The following is a 17,848-nucleotide window of genomic DNA, read 5'->3' on the forward strand; positions in this document are numbered from 1 at the left end:
GATACATAGTGAGTTCGAGGCCAGCCAGAACTACATAGCAAGACCCTGTCACAAACAAACAAACATACATTTTATTTAATTTCTCTTGGGGTTTTTTTGTTGTTTGGTAACAGAGATCAAACTCAAGATCTTGTGCTTGCCAGGTAGGCACTGTTCTGCTGAGCTACATCCTCATCCCCAAATATACATTTTAAAAAGTGAGGGGAAAGGCCTGGAGATGTGGCAGAGTTCAAAGGCCCCAAGTTCAATCCCCAGTACCACGCACCACAAGAAAAAGCACAATAACAAATCCCTTCCTTCTTCAAATATCTTGATGTTTATCATTCTTCAATTTTCCTATTACAAAATGATCCATGGTCTCAGAGATAGTAAGAGACTCCACTGTGGTCAGGGAGTTTGACCAGATTATTTGACTAAATCTTCCACCATTTGGATGTTATTAAGTATGTACGCAGACTCAAAGCAATGAACAAGACACATAAAATTAAAATGGCTTTAATTTACCAACATGTACAGGCCAATCACCCACTGTTACATTGTACTTTCCCAAATCATTTTAGATTATAATTTTCAGAAGAGATTTTAATAGCTGCCAAGCTAACTCTACCATATTAGCATATGAGATTACCTTTCCTCCAGTTATTTATAAACTTTCTAAATATTTAAAAACACAGTACAGTTTCACAACAAATTATATTTTCCCCATCACAAAGAATTAACCCTCTTCTCTAGTAATTTCCTTTGTACAAGAATGCAGAATACAGAATAAGTCTAAAAAGAATCTAAACAGTCAAGGTTTCCAAAATCACTTTTTTCTCTAACCATATTAAGCCCAAATTTATCTAGAGTTAAAACTATTGTTAATATATGCTTCTGTCTCTGTAACTTTTCTTTTTTGTGGTGTTAAGGATCGAACTCAGGACCTCACACATGATAGGCTCTACCACTGAGCTACATGGCCATTCCCTCCATGACATTCTTCATTTGCAGAAACCAAAGCAGGAAACGGTATTTAATAAAAATGCCTATGTGAGCTGGTAGAGGTAGCACCCACCTGTAATTCCAGCTAGTTGGGAAGCTAAGGCAGGAAGACTGCAAGTTTGAGGCCAGTTTGGGCAATTTATCAAGACCCTGTCACAAAATAAAAAATAAAAGGGGTGGAGATTTAGCTCAATGGTGCCACCGCCTGCCTTGAAAGCACAAGGTCCTGAGTTAGATCCCCAGTACCAAAAAATAGTAATAAAAATAAAAAAAAATAAAATAAAAAGGGCTGGGGAAATAGCTCAGTAGGATACCATTTATAGAGCATGTGTGAGGCTCCGGGTTCCATCCCTATTAGTGTAGGAGCCTAGGTAAAATTAAAATAAGCAAAAACTAAAAGTTAAAATAGACAAAAAAGGGAAAAATTCATATATATATGAAAAACATTTCTATTGCTGTATATGCTAGTGGCAATCCTCCTGCCTCAGCCTCCCAAGTGTTTTTTCTGGGGGAGGGGGTACTGGGGATCGAACTCAGGATCTTGGACTTGGTCCTGAGTGTTTTCTGTGGATCTTAAAAATGATTTATGTGAACCCTGCTCCACTGCTGGTGGGAGTGTAGACTGGTGCAACCCCTGTGGAAATCAGTATGGAGATACCTCAAAGAACTAGGACTGGAAGTCCCATTTGACCCAGCTATTCCTCTGCTGGGGATCTTCCCCAAAGAATTAAAAGAATCATACCACACTGATATATGTGCACTCATGTTCATAGCAGCACAGTTTGTGATAGTTAAAACTTGGAAACAGCCCAAGGGCCCATCAACTCGAGACTGGATAAAGAAAATGTGGGGTTATTTTTTAATAAAATGGAGCATTACTCAGCTATAAAAAATGAGAAATTAGAGACATTTATAGCTAAATGGATGCACATTGAGACCATACTCTTAAGTGAAATAAATAGAACACACATGTATAAATACCGAATAGTTTCTCTAGTGTGAGAAACTGAAAGTGTAAATAAGGACTAAAAGGTATAATAGATAATGTGAAATAGGAAGAAAAGGGGCAAAGGGGAAGGGGAAGTGGGTAGGGTAAGGGAAAGGCAAGAAGGGAATGGGATTAATATGAGAAAATGAAAAAATGGAAACAAAGTCTTTGTAAATAGGGACGGATGGAGGGGTTGAAGGGAGGTCAGGGGGAGGGGGAAAAATAAGAACCAAGAGAGACTATGTAAAGGTGCAAACTTCCAACGATGAATGTCATTATATTGTATACCTAAAATGTACCAATAAAATAAAATTTTTTAAAAAATGGTTTGTGTGGTTCTCAATGACTAAGAAAACTGCTGACAGTCATAAAGAATATCAAATATACGATTATAAATTTACCAATGCATACAAATTGGAATCTATCTTTACTGTCTTGCACAAAAAAAAATTTCCTAATTTTCCACAAAATCATTCTGAAACCCTTACACAAATCAGCTTATTTTGCATAAAAAGATTAGAATATGACAACAGCGATGTACAAAATATATATCTGTACATTCTACACAACATTCTAAGTAAAGCTATCTTGGAAATTTTATTGCTATTACACAGTATTAGTACCACAGCTTGTAATAAGCAAAGAAGAAATAGGTGAAACTTTCTGCTCAGTATGTTATAAAATAATGTTCAAATTCTACAAACATTCTGCCTCAAAGGACTTGAAAAATCCCACTTAATGATTTCTTAAGTCACTGGACTGATTAAAAAAAATTAAAGATATGTAGATATGGCTTATTTAGGTCTCAATCACTAATCAAAAGAAACAATGGCAGAATTGATCAAGAAGCAAGATCCAACAATATGTTGCATATAAGAAATGCATTTAATTCAAAAAGAAATTCATAGACTGAAACAATACTCTATGCAACAGGAACTCAGAAAAAAGCAGGGGTAGCTACTTTATTTGCAGACAAAGTACATTTCAAGCCAAGACCGATTAAGAGAGACAAAGGTCACTACATCCTTGTAAAGGGAACAATCGAAGAGGAAGAGAATCATAAATACATATGCACCAAGATATGGCTCATTTAGCAAAAAGTCCAATTGGCAAATAGGCAAAAGAACAGAAATTTCATGAAGAGGATAAATAGATGGCAAAAAGCACATGAAAAATATTCAATATCATTACTAATTAGGGAAATGCAAATTAAAGCAATGAGATATCACTACGCACCTATGAGAATGACTGAAATAAAAATAGTGACAACATCAAATGCTAGTGAGAATGTGGAGAAACTAGATCACTCATACTCTGCTGGTGGGAATGTGAAATGGTACAGCCACTCTGGAAAACACTGAGTTTCTTGTAAGGACTTTTTTTGGTTTTTGGCAGTGCTGGGGCTCAAACCCAAGGCCTTGAGCTTGCTAGCCAAGTGTTCTACCATTGAGCTACATCCCTAGCATCATTTAAATTGGAATCCCTATGTCATTTTTTCTAAGTAATAGAGATATTTATCTAGACAGTGATTTTATAACAAATCAAATTTTGGTAAAAGGAAGAAAGACAGTAGAAATAGAGTAACAATTTCAGAAATATCAGATTCTGCAGGCTCCTATCTCTACCCTTCCCATGCTCAAGATTCTTCCCACATTCCTCTGGGCCAAAGGTCCCAAGGAATATAGTGACAGTGTTACCTGTGATTTAGAATAGTTGCTGGTGCTAAAATATTTATGGCTCAAAAAAAAAAAAAAAAACCATCCATGATTCTGAATCACCTACTTGACTTTGGGGGATTAGCAAATGGCTCTGGGAATTTGAGAAATGATTCTGAGGTTGGGCAAGTCTTAAAGATCCAAAATGTATAAGTAGCTTTTAACTCTTATCTGAGAAACATGATCTAATTGTCCCCAAAGAACCCAGAATTGTTTTTTGTTGGTGGTTTTTTTTTGGTACCGGGGATCAAACTTAGGACCGTGCGCTTTTGTGGCAGGCGCCAGAACCACTGAGCTAAATCCCCGGCCAAGAACTCAGAATTCTTCAGCATGGATTCAAGCCTCCTAGACTATCTCTAAGATGATTCTAGAATTGCTTAAAATTGAAGGATTCCATGGTACAGTAAAGTTATACAGTAAAGTATAATTCCTCAAAGAATTATACAATTTTTGCCAGACTCCTGGGCTGTACTATTTTAAATTAAAGATTGATCCCCAGGATAAGTCCCTTGCAGAAGGGAATATTTCTGAAGTTTTTTCCCTATAGCACCAGAGTATCTAGCACTCTTAAGATTCAATCTGGTTAACATCTACAGTCAAAAATATAAAAGCTGTTAATACAAAGTCTTCAACTACACCTTACAATATTAGCATAACTGGTGGCATAGCTCAGTGGTAAGAGTGCATACTTAGCATAGGCAAGGCCCTGAGTTTCATCACCAGCACCAAAAAAAAAAGTTTAATATAATTATGTGTACTTGTGGATTTATACCATATCTCTACACAAATATATTTGCAAATACACAGACATATAAAGAAATTTTAAATAAGCAATATGAGGATTCTAGCTCTCATAACAAGGTCATATAGAAACATATTTTACTTACAACAAAGGTAAATAGCTTCCTATAAGCAAATGTATATAACATAAAAGATAAAACGTACTTGTCAACAAAGGTGCACTTAAGAACATAAAGTAAAAACTCATCCCACCAACATGAAGGCAGTGTTAAATTGTGGGGAAGCAGGCATGCCCTCTGCTATCAGGGAGCTTGCAGTCTGAGGAGGTCTGCACATAAAAGAGAGCGATCGTTTCCTTTGTTCAGAGAAGAAAGAGAAGCAGAACAGTAGATCAAGTCACAGACAATCTGCAGAATACATAAATCCTATACTGAAGTCACAGACCTACTAATTAAGACCTCAAAATTTGCAGAGGTGGGGTTGGGGGTGGGTGGATAAAAATATTAGGAGACAATTATAGGCTGGGAATGCAGCTCAGAGGTAGAGGCCTTGCCTAGCAGGCTTGTAGTCCTGAGTTTGATCCCTAGTACCAGGGGTGAAAAAAGACAAGTACAACATGAAATTTATTATTTTGTCTCAATAACAAGCAAAGCAGAAACCCTATTTATTTTAAATTACTACCTTTTTTTTCCTAAAACCCATTTCCTAAGGTAAAATGAAGAACAGAGAAAAGGAGTATAACAGTATATTTAGAGACTGCAGCTTTCTTCTAACAGCCTACATCAGTGGTTCTTAATTGGGGATGATTTTGCTTCCCACAGTGGCACTATTTGGAGACATTTTTGGCCATACTAAGTAGAAGGATCTTATCGGTAGCTAGAGTGTGGAGGTCAGGGATACTGCTAAACATCCTATAATGCACAGCAAAGCACCCAAAACCAAGAGTCACCCAAGCTAAAATGTCAATGGTGAGATTAGGGACCACATCATAGTTGGATACAAAAGATTTAAAAATCAGTAAGTCTCTAGAATAAAAACAGTACCACTTTAAGATACACTGTACTGCTGGAGAGCTTAACATATTTAATAGGTCCATAATGGGAAACTAAAACATGCTGAAAAGTATTAGCACATTTTTTAAAAATTGCAAATATTAGCATACAAATGAAATGTAAACTTGACAGATGGGAAAGGCAATATTTTGCTCGATTTTGATTATTAACTGTTTATAAAACTGCAAAAAAAATGCTCATGGTATTTCTGATTTTGGTTAAATGTGACAAAAGATTTATTCAACTTTGTCACTAAAAATGGCCACAAGTACTAAAAGTAAAAGAGTAGTTCCTAGATTCACAAAAGAAAAAAAAAAGAGCCACCATGGGGTAGGGGGTAATACTAGGGACCAAAGCCAGGGCTGTTCTACTACTGAACTACATCCTCAGCCCTTTTTTACAATTTTGAAATAGTATGTTGCTGAGCTACACAGGCACACCTTGAATTTGTGATCCTCCTGCCTCAGACTCCCATGTAGCTGGAATTATAGACTTGCACCATCATGCCTGGCTTAGCCACTGATTTTAGGCAAGATGCTCAATTTCAATGAGATAGTTAAAGTTATTTTCCCACATTATCTAAGAGATATTTATTTAGTACTGGGGATTGAAATCAGGGCTTTATACTATACTAAGCTACATCCCCAGTCCTTTAAAAAAAATTTTTTTTTTTTGGCCAGGCACAGTGACGCATGCCTGTAATTCCAGTACTTGGGAGGCTGAGGCAGGAGGATTGTGGTAAGCTTGAGGCCAGCCTGGGGTATATAGTGAGTTCTAGGCCAGCCTAAACTACATAGTGAGACCCTGTCTCAAAAAACAAAATTTTTTTTAAAATTTTGAGACAGGGACTTACTAAATTGCCAAATTACCCAGGCTGGACTCAAAATTAGAATCCTCCTGCCTCAGCTTCCTCCTACGTGTTCTGGGATTACAGATATGTGACACTACATACATCTTATTTCCAAATCTTAATGGAGTTAACAGTACAATATATGTGTTGCAATGTCTCCATCCAAGACAACTTTAGTAACTGAAGAAGTCATTTACAAAAAAAAAACAAAAAAAGAAGATACTTCAAGGTCACTGAAATGGAATTTGCAAAAATGCAATCTGACCGGTCTATCATAACTGACTCCAAGATGGACACACATGACGATAATGAGAAGATCCTCTAATTATCCCCTATTATTTTCTAATAGATACTTCTACAACCCTATGACTTTATGTGATCAATCTTGGCAACAAGGAAAATAAATTCACTCATTCATCCAAACCCAAATCCCCAAATGCAGGGAGGGGCAAATAACATGAGAACAGGTTGGGGTGCTCAACTGCTATAGGACAATTGCAAAGGCTTGTCTTCTACACTGTTTCTAGCAATAAATGGGGGACTGTCTCTGGTCCTCAGGGTCTACGGCTCAGTGGCCACAGGAAAACCATTAGCGTGGACACATTGCTGGCTCTTCTGTTAGCTCCTGCACAGCCATTCATCTCAGAGCAATGAGTAGACTGGACAAATACTAAACATACCCCAGGACTGAGGTGTAGCTCAATGGGGGCACTTGCCTGGCATGCAAGAGGCTCTCAGTTCAATCCCCAGCACTGCAAAAAACAAAACAAATGAGCAAACAAACAGAAAAACAGACTAACAAGTAAAATGCCCTCATAAAGGCAATTCTTAAATTACCAATAAATTAGGGGACTATCCTGAAATTAAACTGTCAATTAGGCACTCAATAAAAACAAAAGGCATTTGTGCAGCCATCTTAGAACTAAGAAGATAAAGAACAAGAGAAGAATGGGCTGGGGATTTAGCTCAGTGGCACCCTGCCTGCCTTGAAAGGTCCTGAGTTCGATGCCCAGTACCAAAAAAAAAAAAAGAACAGGAGAAGAAAACCATTAATTAAAATCAGTCTTTCCACATAAAAAAAAAAAGGTTGAGATTTGGTTGAACAAGGTAAAATGAAGGCAGTGTCTTTATGGTCAATAAAGGGAAGCACTAACAAATTCGCTTATCTGAGAGGGACACATTGAGCTTATATTTGGATGTAACATTGAAAACTTATGGCTTTACACATAAAATGTTAAAGATTTACAATTCCACGTTTTCTCGGTTATTCTTTTTTTTCAGCTATATGGGTTTCAAATAACCCACTTAACTTCAATTAATTAAAGAAACATTTTTCACATAATTTTGGAATGAAAGGTGAGTGGTGCTTGCCGACAGCTATTAGCACTCGGATGGTAAACACCTGTGCTCTGTGCACCACTGACCCCTGCATAGAACAGAGGAGGGAGGACCTAGGACATAAAATACACTCGGAAATGGTGAATGTCCTTTGGACTCTGCTAGAAAACAGAAGATATAAAGTTGTGAGGTATTGCTGCCTTGTAATTTTACCAAGATTTGGATTTTTAAAAGTGAGGGTTTTTTTTGGTACCAGGGATCAAACTCAGGTCCTTGAGCTTGCACAGCAGGCAGCGAAACCACTGAGCCAAATCCCCAGCCCCATGGTTTTTGTTTTTTAAAAGAGCAATGCTTTTTCTCATTGAATCTCCGGTGCTGGGATCCCTGAGGCCACCAGCCCTGCACTCCGTGGGCAGGTCCACCAGTGTCAAGCCTTGTTGTACCAATGCATGGAGCGCTTCACTGCTTTCACCCAGTTTTCCATATTCATTTCATAGTCTTCCCATTTCTTTTGTGGCTTGAAAACCATTTCGCTTTGCCTCAGTTTATTTAATTCTTCCTTGTCTTTCCAAAACCCTATAGATGAAAAAAATAACTCTCAAATTTTAAGGCAAATAATGAGTCCACAAAATTTAACCACAAACATACGTGTTTTGTGCTAAGGAAAACCACTAGTATTTTTAAAAAATGATCCACACGATTTTGTTGCTTAGATTTCTGGTAGATTGGACTATTCCTGGACTATTGGACTTCTGGAAATCCTCCTGCCTCAGCCTCCCTAGTGCTAGGATTACAGGTGTGTACCACTATACCTAGCATATTTTCTTTTAATTAAAATGAGTGAAAGTAGCTGGGTATGATGGAGCACATCTGTGATCCCAGCACTCAGGAGGCTGAGGTAGGAGAATTGCTGCGAGTTTGAGGCCAGCCTGGGCTACATACTGAGTTTAAGACCAGAACTACATGGTGGGATCACCAATTCAAATAAACAAAAAGAAAAAGAGTGAAGGTAAATTAGTGGGATTTTTTTGTTGTTGTTCTGTCTTTTCTTTGAGGAATGTGCTGTTTTGTTTTGTTTGCGGTTAACAGGGATGGAACTCAGGCAGGCACGGCGCAACAGAGCTAAATCCCCGGCCCTAAATTAGTAATTTTGTCATATATCTTCAGGTGAGTGGCAACTCTGCCAGATACCTAAAATTCAAAGCTAGGAATTAATATAATAGTTTCTTTTTCAAATGATAGCACTTCATACAATTTAAATTTAAACTAAAATTCTAGTTCTAGCATGTATTGTTCTTTGCAAAGAGGATCATGGGATAAACTTATTATTGTTGTTTTGTGGAGCTGGGTATTAAACCTACAGCCTCTGAGCTACACTCCTTGCCCAGACTAGATCATGTGATTCATATAAAAAGCAGCACAAGAACCCATTTATAACTATAAAACATAAAGTAGTGTGAAATGATACAGGTATCGTATGTAAGCTCAGTATCTCCTGTCTACTCAGAGGTTCAGCCCACCTATTTTGAAGTACTAACACAGTCTAAAACTCTGAAATACATTTTCTCTTGAATAGAAAGGTATTTTAGTGACACATAATATATTTTTCTAATTTTTTTTTTAGTACTAGGGATTGAAAGCAAGGCCTTCACACTGAGCCACATCCCCAGCCCTTTATAAAATTTTGATAGTCTCAATAATTTGCCTAATCTGGGTTTGAACCTGCAATCCTCCTGCCTCAGTTTCCCAGAATGTTGGGATTATAGTTGTGTAATACTATGCTTGCCTTTGGATTATAGTTGTGCATCAACCATGCTTGGCTTTTATTCAAAAAATTTTCTTTTTGGTCACATTCTTTTTATTTACAAAGTTAGCATTTTAGATTATGCTTAAAGGTATTAATTTATCGAAGCTTTTAAGAGACTACATATATACCATCTGTACATCAGTTAGATGAATCGAGTCATGAAAAGAAATACTTAAAACTCATTTCTAAAACTTATTATTTACATTTTAAGGTATATATACATTTTTGGGTTTGTTTTGGTTTTTTTTGGTATCAGGGATCGAACTCGGGACCTTGCACTTTCGAGGCAGGTGGCAGCCACCACTGAGCTAAATCCCCTGCCCATATATACATTTTTAAAGTCATCTTAAATACCTACAGAACAGACACTGTTTCTTCAGGTAAATTTAGAAAAAAATAGAGGATGTATATAATTTTCAAGTATAATATTTCTTTTTCTTTTTTCTTAGTGTTATGGGGATTAAATTCAAGGATACTCTACACTGAGGAATATCCCTAGCCCTTTTTACTTTATTTTTTGAGACAGGGTCTTATTATGTAGTTCAGGCTGGCCTTGAACTCACGTGATCCTCCTGCCTCAGCTTCTTTAGTGCTAGGATTACAGGTGTGCACCACTGTACCCAGCTCAGGTCTCACATTTATAAGAGAGCCAAAGTTTGAAATTATCAGTGGATTTAACGAAGGAGATAAAACTCAAGCTACTATATTACATGTAAGAATAACCTACACGTTTGTTAAATCGGGGGGGGAGGGGTTAATGAGATTAAACAAATGGCTTTCACCCTGAGTCTCATCACCAGCAATTTTCTTTTTTGTTTGTTTGTTTGTTGGTACCAAGGATTGAACTCGGGACCTTGTGCTTTCGAGGAAGGCAGTCTTTTGTTTTTATTTTGAGTCAGGGTCTCACTAAGAAGCTAGGTTACATAGGCTAGGCTTCAGTTTTCAATCTTCCTCCCTCTGCCTCCCAGAGTTCTGGGATCACAGGCACGTGCCACCTTACCTGTCATGATTTACTATAATATTAAGCTTAATTAATTCAGCTTGCAAGAAATTTTTTTTTTTGAGACAGTTCTTGTTGAGTTACTACATTCCCCAAGGTGGGCTCTAATTTGTGATCCTTTTGCCTCAGCCTCCCAAGTGCTGGGATTGCAGCACGCACCACCACATCTGTTGCGATTTACTACAATGTTAAGCTTAATTTATTCAATTTGCAAGAATTATTGACATATCTTGGAATTATTTCCTTGTTGCATTCTATATTTGTTTGATTAAGCATTACAAATTGTCAGTGCACACCTGTAACCCCAGCTACTCGGAAGGCTGGGGCAGGAGGATCACAAGTTCAAGGCCAGCCGGGGTAATGTACCAAGACTTTGCCTCCCTCTTGGTTTTACCACATCAGCACTTCCCTTTGCACGAGATGCTTTTTCTACTGAACTGTTCAACCTTTGTGCACTCCTCACCTGTCCACCAGCCCCTTCAAACCCGAACTCAATGTTTCATTTTCTGGGAAGCCTGCCACTTGCTCCATACCATTGCTACTTGCTGGCTTTATCACACAGGTATGATAATCTTCCTTCTGATTTCTTGTCCTAGATACCTGCCTAATCCCACAAGAGATCGGGGAGTTACTGAGGATTGAACCCAGGGTCTTGATGCTCAGCTACATCCCCAGCCTTTTTTTTTTTTTTTTTTTTTGGTACCAGGGATCGAACTCCGGTCCTTGTGTTTGTGGGGCAGGCGGCAGCACCACTGAGCTAAATCCCCGGCCCTACAACCCCAGCCTTTTAAAAACTTTTTCATTCTTGAGACAGGGTCTAAGTTGCTAATTTTTCCGGCTGGGCTCAAACTTGTAACCTCCTGCCTCAGCCTCCTGGAGGGCTGGATTACAAGCATGTGCCACCATACCTGGCTAAGATTTCTTCTTTGTCAATGTCTACTCAATCTCATCTGAGCTCTCTTTCAACTACGCTTCAACTTTTGGACTGCTGTGTTTATTTCTGCATTATCTCTTTTCAGCAGGAACCTTGTCACATCAGTTTAGCCAGAATCTCCAATCCTCAGTATCTGATCACCTCGGATCCCTCTTCCACACCAACCCCCAGGTGGTATCTGGTCTTGCCTGGCCTCAGCAAAAATCCTGTTAGGTTGGTTTTCAGCCAGAATTTCTTCTTACCCCAATGTTTCCTCCTACTGCTGTTTACTCTGCCCCTTGGCTATAAATTCTCACTTTCCCTTTTCTCCCCCACTCCAAAATTTTATTACAATAATTCCTATGCCTATCTCAATAGTCCTCTGAATTGAGTCTGCCTTACTATTCTTTAACAAATGTTGCTCTAATTCTTTTATTCAACACCAGCTGCCTCCCATATAGAGACCAAAGCCACTGAGGATCACAGGCTGCCCCTCCTGGCTCTGACTGAGGGGTGACAGCTGGCAGGGCAGAGCCAGACCAAACCAACAGAGGTCTCAGGAGCAACACAGTTCAGGCGCATAGACACAGCCCACCCAGCAAGGAGAAGTGCGACCACAGAAATCCCAGTCACACCCAGGCATGGTGGCACTTGCTGCAATCCCAGCACCCCCTGAAAATGAAGGAGGATTGTAAATTAAGTCCTACTTGGGCAACTTGGTGACTTAGTGAGACCCTATGGCAAAGTTTAAAATAATAATAATAATAATAAAGGGCTGGGGATGTAGCTGAGTGCAATGGCCCTGGGTTCAGTCTCCAGTGCCACAGGGGGGAAAAGTGCTGCTAACCTAGATGGACACCTTTAGGTGACCTCTTACCACATGGGGAGAACACCGCCACACTGAATAACTTGAAAGTTTTCCTTCTTTTTGTTTCAGCTAAAACTCTTTTCAGTAATCTACAAGGGACCACCAAGGTCACCAAGTCACTCTGACTTATTCTTTTAGGCAGCTTAGAGTAAACCTGGCAGAGCATGCACAGGTGGATTCATGTTCCCAGTCTTTCTAAACATGTGCACACTGAGGAAGTCCAGAAATATGTCCACCATCTTTGTTTTTTGAACTTGTGCCCTAGACCCTGAACAGAGCATACCTAGGAATGTGTTGGCTTATTCTCTTTCCTATTTTCTTTTTTGAGACAGACAGGGTTGCCATGTAGTCCAGGCTGGCTTGGAAACTGCTATGCAGCCCAGGCTGCTCTCAAACTTTGGATCCACGCTGGGCATAGTGGTGCAACCAGGCGTGGTGGTGTGCACCTGTAATCCCAGCACTTGGGAGGCTGAGGCAGGAGGATAGCTGAGAGTTCGAGGCCACCCTGAACTACATAGTGAGACCCAAAACCAAAACAGGGCTAGGGATTTAGCTCAGGGGCGCTGCGCCTGCCTCAAAAGCATAAGGTCCTGAGTTCAATTCCCAGTATTGGGAAGAAGAAACAAACAAAACAGGGGCTGAGGATACAGCTCAGTGGCGCAAGGTCCTGAGTTCAATCCCCAGTACTACAAAAAACAAACAAATGAACAAACAAACTTTGGATCCTCCTCCCTGAGCCTCCCACATATTGGCACTATAGGAGTGTGCCAACATGCGATGCACCGTCTTCCTAGCTTGAATGTGTCATCTATGACCTTCAACTGAGCATGTTCAGAAATGTGCCCTGTACTTTTCTATATGTACATAGGCTCACCCAATTAAATCCCCACAGTGCTTCTTTCCAGGATGAGCACTGCTTTACAAACAGCCCTAGTACTCCCCTTACCTGCTCCAGGTAATGGACCTTTATCCACTCTTAGCTCCTGCTTCTGCCTTTTGGTTTTGCATTCACCATGATGTGAACTTATTGCATTCAGTTATAGAAATGGTTTGAAAGAAAGCTCTCCATTTTTAACAAAATTCAGACATTGCAGCCAAGCGTGGTTGTGCATGCCCATAATCCCAGCACTTGGGAGGCCAAGACAGGAGGATTACCATGAGTTCAAGGTCAGTCTGGGCTACATAGTGAGTTCAAGACCAGCCTGGACTATACAGCAAGACCTTGTCTCAAAAAACAAAACAAAGCAAATTCCCACATACCAACAGCAAGGCCAGCCAGAGAAGCTGCACCCAGGCAGGACATGTCGAAGTGGGCAGGTCTGTCTATGTTCTCATTGATCAAATCTGAAGTCATCTGCATGACAAAACCATTCCTACATACTCCTCCATCTGCCCTGTGGAGTCAGAGACATGAGATAAGTTACCACCACACAAGTATCATTCATTCTTTTTCTTTGGGCTACATATTTTTTCTTAAATCCTTGATTGTATGAGTTTTTTTCCTATTCACTCACTTGCCTTCTTCTCTTCTCTTCTCTCCTCCTCTTCCTCTCCCTCTTCCTCTTCTCCTCTCCCTCCCACAACCCTCTCATTTTGCTACTTGCTTTTTTTCAGTGTTTTTGGTGCTAGGTAATGAATCCAGCCCAGGGTCTTGTGGATGCTAAGCAGATGCTGTACTACTGAATCACATCCCTAAATCCTGTAAGTTTTACCTTCTAATTCTAAAATTAAATCATTTAACATTACCTGATGACAGAGGATCTTACTGAATAATATCTAAACATTTTTCCTCATTCTTGCTATCGATGTTTTCATTTATCCTGTATGCTTTGAACTAGTTCAAAACAAACTAGGTATAATAAACTAGAGCAATATAAAACTCATGTGGACAGGACAGTGAAGAAAGTCAAGAAATCTGATGCTACCAGGCCAAGGATGGTTACAACTCAAAGAGAGACTTCAGACTTATATAATGCACACACAAGTGTCAATATCCCCCTAAATTTCATACTTTGCAATATTCTCCATAATTCCAAAATTAGTTTTCTTTTCCCCCATTAAGTTTATTGGTACATTTTCGGTACAAAATACAGTTACAGTCATCATTGGGATCTTGTGCCTTTACATGAGTCTCTTGGTTCTTATTTTTTTCCCCTTCCCTTGCCCTCCCTTCACCCCTCCACCCTTCCCTATTTGCAAAGACCTTGTTTCCATTTTTTTCCTCTTCTCATATTTTTTCCTTTCCCTTTTTTCCCTTCCCCTACCCCTCCCAATTCCCTGCTCTTTTAGACCTTTCCTTCCTGTTACACAATATCAGTTATACATTTTTTAAATTACAATATTAAGATCTAGGAGACATTACCACAGAATTTAATTACAGAATTTAAAAGGATACAGAAAGCATATTACAAAAACTTTTTTGAAATAAATTTGACAACTTCTAAGAAGTACCTTGGAAGACAAATTAATGAAATTAACTCTGGAGGAAATATAAAATTTGAATAGCGCCTATTAAAGAAAGTATATTCCTAGCTTGAAAACCTACCTATATGACAACAGCAGGCTCATAAACATTTTAACTGATAAATTATATCAAACAATTAAAGCAGAAAAAAGAAGGAATACTTTTCCCCTCATTTTAGGAAATCAACATTGTGCTAATCCTAAAACTGGATAAAGATAATAGAAGAAAAAAGTATGAACACAGATAGAAATTTGGTTAACAAAACAAACTATTGGAAGTCAGATCTGGCAGGATGTAGAAAGTGGTTTTGTTATAGGGATGGCAGTGTTGGTTCAGCATTGGAAGATCCACCCCCAGAAGTCATCATTTTAACAGAGGAAAGGAAAAAGCCATATGATCCTGTCACTAGTTGGAGAAAACGTATTGGACTAAATTCTACAGCTGTTCATGGTAAAAGCTATCAGGAGACTAGAAGTAGAACAGAAACTTCTCAACAGATTAAAGACATGTACTCCATACTTCCAGTGAGAACGCCTTATATAAATGGAGAAGACACAATGCTTTCTCCTTAAGGTGGGGAATAAGGACAGATATGCTTACTCTTTATCTGTCCATTAAACTTTGAAACCTAGCCCCCACCAAAATAGTCTGGCAATAAAATGACACAACTAGGATAGGATTGGCACGGCAGAAGCAAAATCTTTATATGTAGATGAAATGATCATCTACAGAGAAAATACTAGGAAATCTCTAGGAGCCCGTAGAACTTGTACTTGAATTTAGCAGGATTAGAAAACACAAGGTATATATAAAAATTCAGGTCTGTGTATACTTGCTATAAATGAAGAATTGGATATTGAAATTTAAAAGTTATGTAGGAGTACAAAGGACCTAGAAAAGTTAAAAACAAAAACAAAAACAGTGTTGGAAGACGTTTAGTACCTAATTTTAAGACTTCTTCTAAAGCTACAGTAATCAAGGCAGTGTTGGTGAAGGAAAGACATATAGATCATGTGAATAAAACAGAGAATCTAGAAATAGAAACACACATATATGGTCCACTGAGTTTTGAAAGATTATTTAACATTAGCATTTTATAGAATATAAACTCAATTCAAGAGTCGAGGAAGAGACAGTGTTTTCAGCAAACGGCACTAGAACACCTGGTATCCATATATAAAATATTAACCTCAATCCTTTTTTTCCATACATGAAAATAACTTGAAGGGATCTATGAACCTAAATAAGAAAGCCTAAAAGTATAAAACTTTAAGAAGAAATTGTAAGGGAAAATATTTATGAATTCAGGGTAGACAAGAACTACCTAGGATACAAAAAACATGATGTATAAAAGAAAAAAACTGATAAATGAGATTCCATCAAAATTTAGAACTTTAAATGACATCATTAACATGAAAAGTAGTCCTTAAACAGACCATATTTACAATGCATATAACCTACAACCAGAATATATAAAGAATTCTTAGAGCTCATTAATAGACAACCCAATTAAAACGCAGACATAAGAAGATGATAAATAGCCAGTGTAGCACAAGGAATGGTATGCAACTCTAGAATCAGAAAAATACTTATCAGTACAATAATAAGATTGAATTATACACTCATTAGGGAGATGAAGTTAAAAGTTTTAAAAGCTTTGTCATGACTTTTCCTTTTTTTGGATTCTCCCCCTTTGCAGTTAATTTGTCACGCCCAATGGATTCATTCTGCTGGGTTTCCTGGGGTTGTGATCCTCATTGTCTTTTCCTAGGGTATTGTCTAAAATTTTTTGGAGTGCCGGTTTGGTATTCATGAAGTTCCTGAGGTGCTCTTTATCATGAAAGTATCTTATTTCTCCATCAGTTTTGAAAGATAGTTTTGCAGGGTCCATCAATCTGGGTTGGAGGCTGTTTTCCTTTAGGGATTGGAATACATCACTCCAAGCTCTTCTTGCCTGGAGGGTTTGCATTGAGAAGTCTGCTGTGATTCTGATGGGCTTTCCTTTGTATGTGATTTGTTTCTTTTCTCTCACTGCTTGTAGAATTTTGTTCTTCTGTTGGATTTCTGGAATCCTAACTATTATATGCCTATGTGTAGATTTTTTTTGATCAAGGCTAGCTGGAGTCCTATATGCCTCACTTATCTGTATGTCAAGTTCTTCTCCCCTCCTTGGGAAGTTTTCTGCCATCACTTCTGTGAACAGTTTTTTTATGTCATCTGCACTCTCTCCTCTTTCTTCATTGACTCCAGTTAGTCTTATGTTATTCTTCTTTGCATCGTCTAGCAGCTGCTGGGTTGATTTCTTGTGTTCCTTTACAATTTTAAAGCAATTTTTCTTTTCCTCCTCATTAATTGCAATCTTATCTTCTATATGTGAAATTCTATCCTCACATTGGTTCATTCTGCTGCGCAGACTTTCGATGGAGTATTTAATCTCTTGGAAATCTGTTTCTATCTGTTTTAAGGATTCCATTTGTTTCCTATGTTGGAATTCCATCATGTTCCTCAGATCCTCTATTTTTTTATCTGTGTCCTCTCTAGATTTATTAATCATGTCTTGCACCATGAGCAAAATCTTTGCTGTTATCTGAGTAATTATTTCTGATTTCATTTTTCCCAGATCCTCTTTTGTTGCCAGTTCAGAGAGTCTAGGTGGTTGAGTATCAGAGTGTTCCATCTCGTTTCCCTTTGGGGTTGCTGTAGGTGATCTGGAACTCCGTTTTTGAGGCTTGTTTATGTGTTTTCTCATTTCCACGGGGGGGGGGTGCTTCTGGTGTCCACGCGGCTCACCTTCTCTGCCCTAGGAGCTTGGGATGGCTTCCTTCTGGGTTCTGGGACCGGCTGAGCTTCTCTGCCCTAGGAGCCTGGGATGGAGGCGGGGAGCTTCCTTCCAGGTGCTGGGACCAGCTGAGCTTCCCAAAATTAGTTTTCTTTTCCTCTCCAAATCCCTATGACCAAGAATTTTTGTTTTTTGAGGCAGAATCTTGCTATGTAGGCCAAGCTGACTTGGAACTCAAGATTCTCCTGCCTCAGCCTCTCACCTGGTGGGATTACATGCATGCCCCACTATACCTGGCTATGACCAAGAATTTTGTTGCCAAGGAGCTAGGCATAAGTTCTTTTTGAAATCC

General features: G+C 38.7%; 1 protein-coding gene across 9 annotated transcripts in view; it reads right to left on the minus strand.

The window, feature by feature from the left end:
• Window positions 1-479: 479 nt before the first annotated feature.
• Window positions 480-17,848, minus strand: part of Gk5 (glycerol kinase 5) — a 92,421-nt gene continuing 75,052 nt past the window's right edge. For 8 of the 9 annotated variants that reach the window (XR_015440836.1, XM_087186252.1, XM_087186256.1 and 5 more), the window contains 2 exons: window positions 13,514-13,647; window positions 480-8,241 (listed from right to left, as the gene is read on the minus strand). Coding sequence is in view for 8 of the 9 variants with exons in the window: in XM_087186252.1 (XP_087042378.1) it covers window positions 8,093-8,241; window positions 13,514-13,647 (283 nt within the window). In the remaining variant the exon portion in view is untranslated. Of the gene's footprint in view, window positions 8,242-13,513; window positions 13,648-17,475; window positions 17,666-17,848 lie in introns of those variants that run through there. The other variant, XM_087186253.1, reaches the window with a different exon arrangement.

This window comes from Heterocephalus glaber, unplaced genomic scaffold (assembly GCF_053883595.1).
Source record: "Heterocephalus glaber isolate CG9 unplaced genomic scaffold, H.glaber_assembly_v1.0 deba00001504, whole genome shotgun sequence".
Taxonomy (NCBI): Eukaryota; Metazoa; Chordata; class Mammalia; order Rodentia; family Bathyergidae; genus Heterocephalus; species Heterocephalus glaber.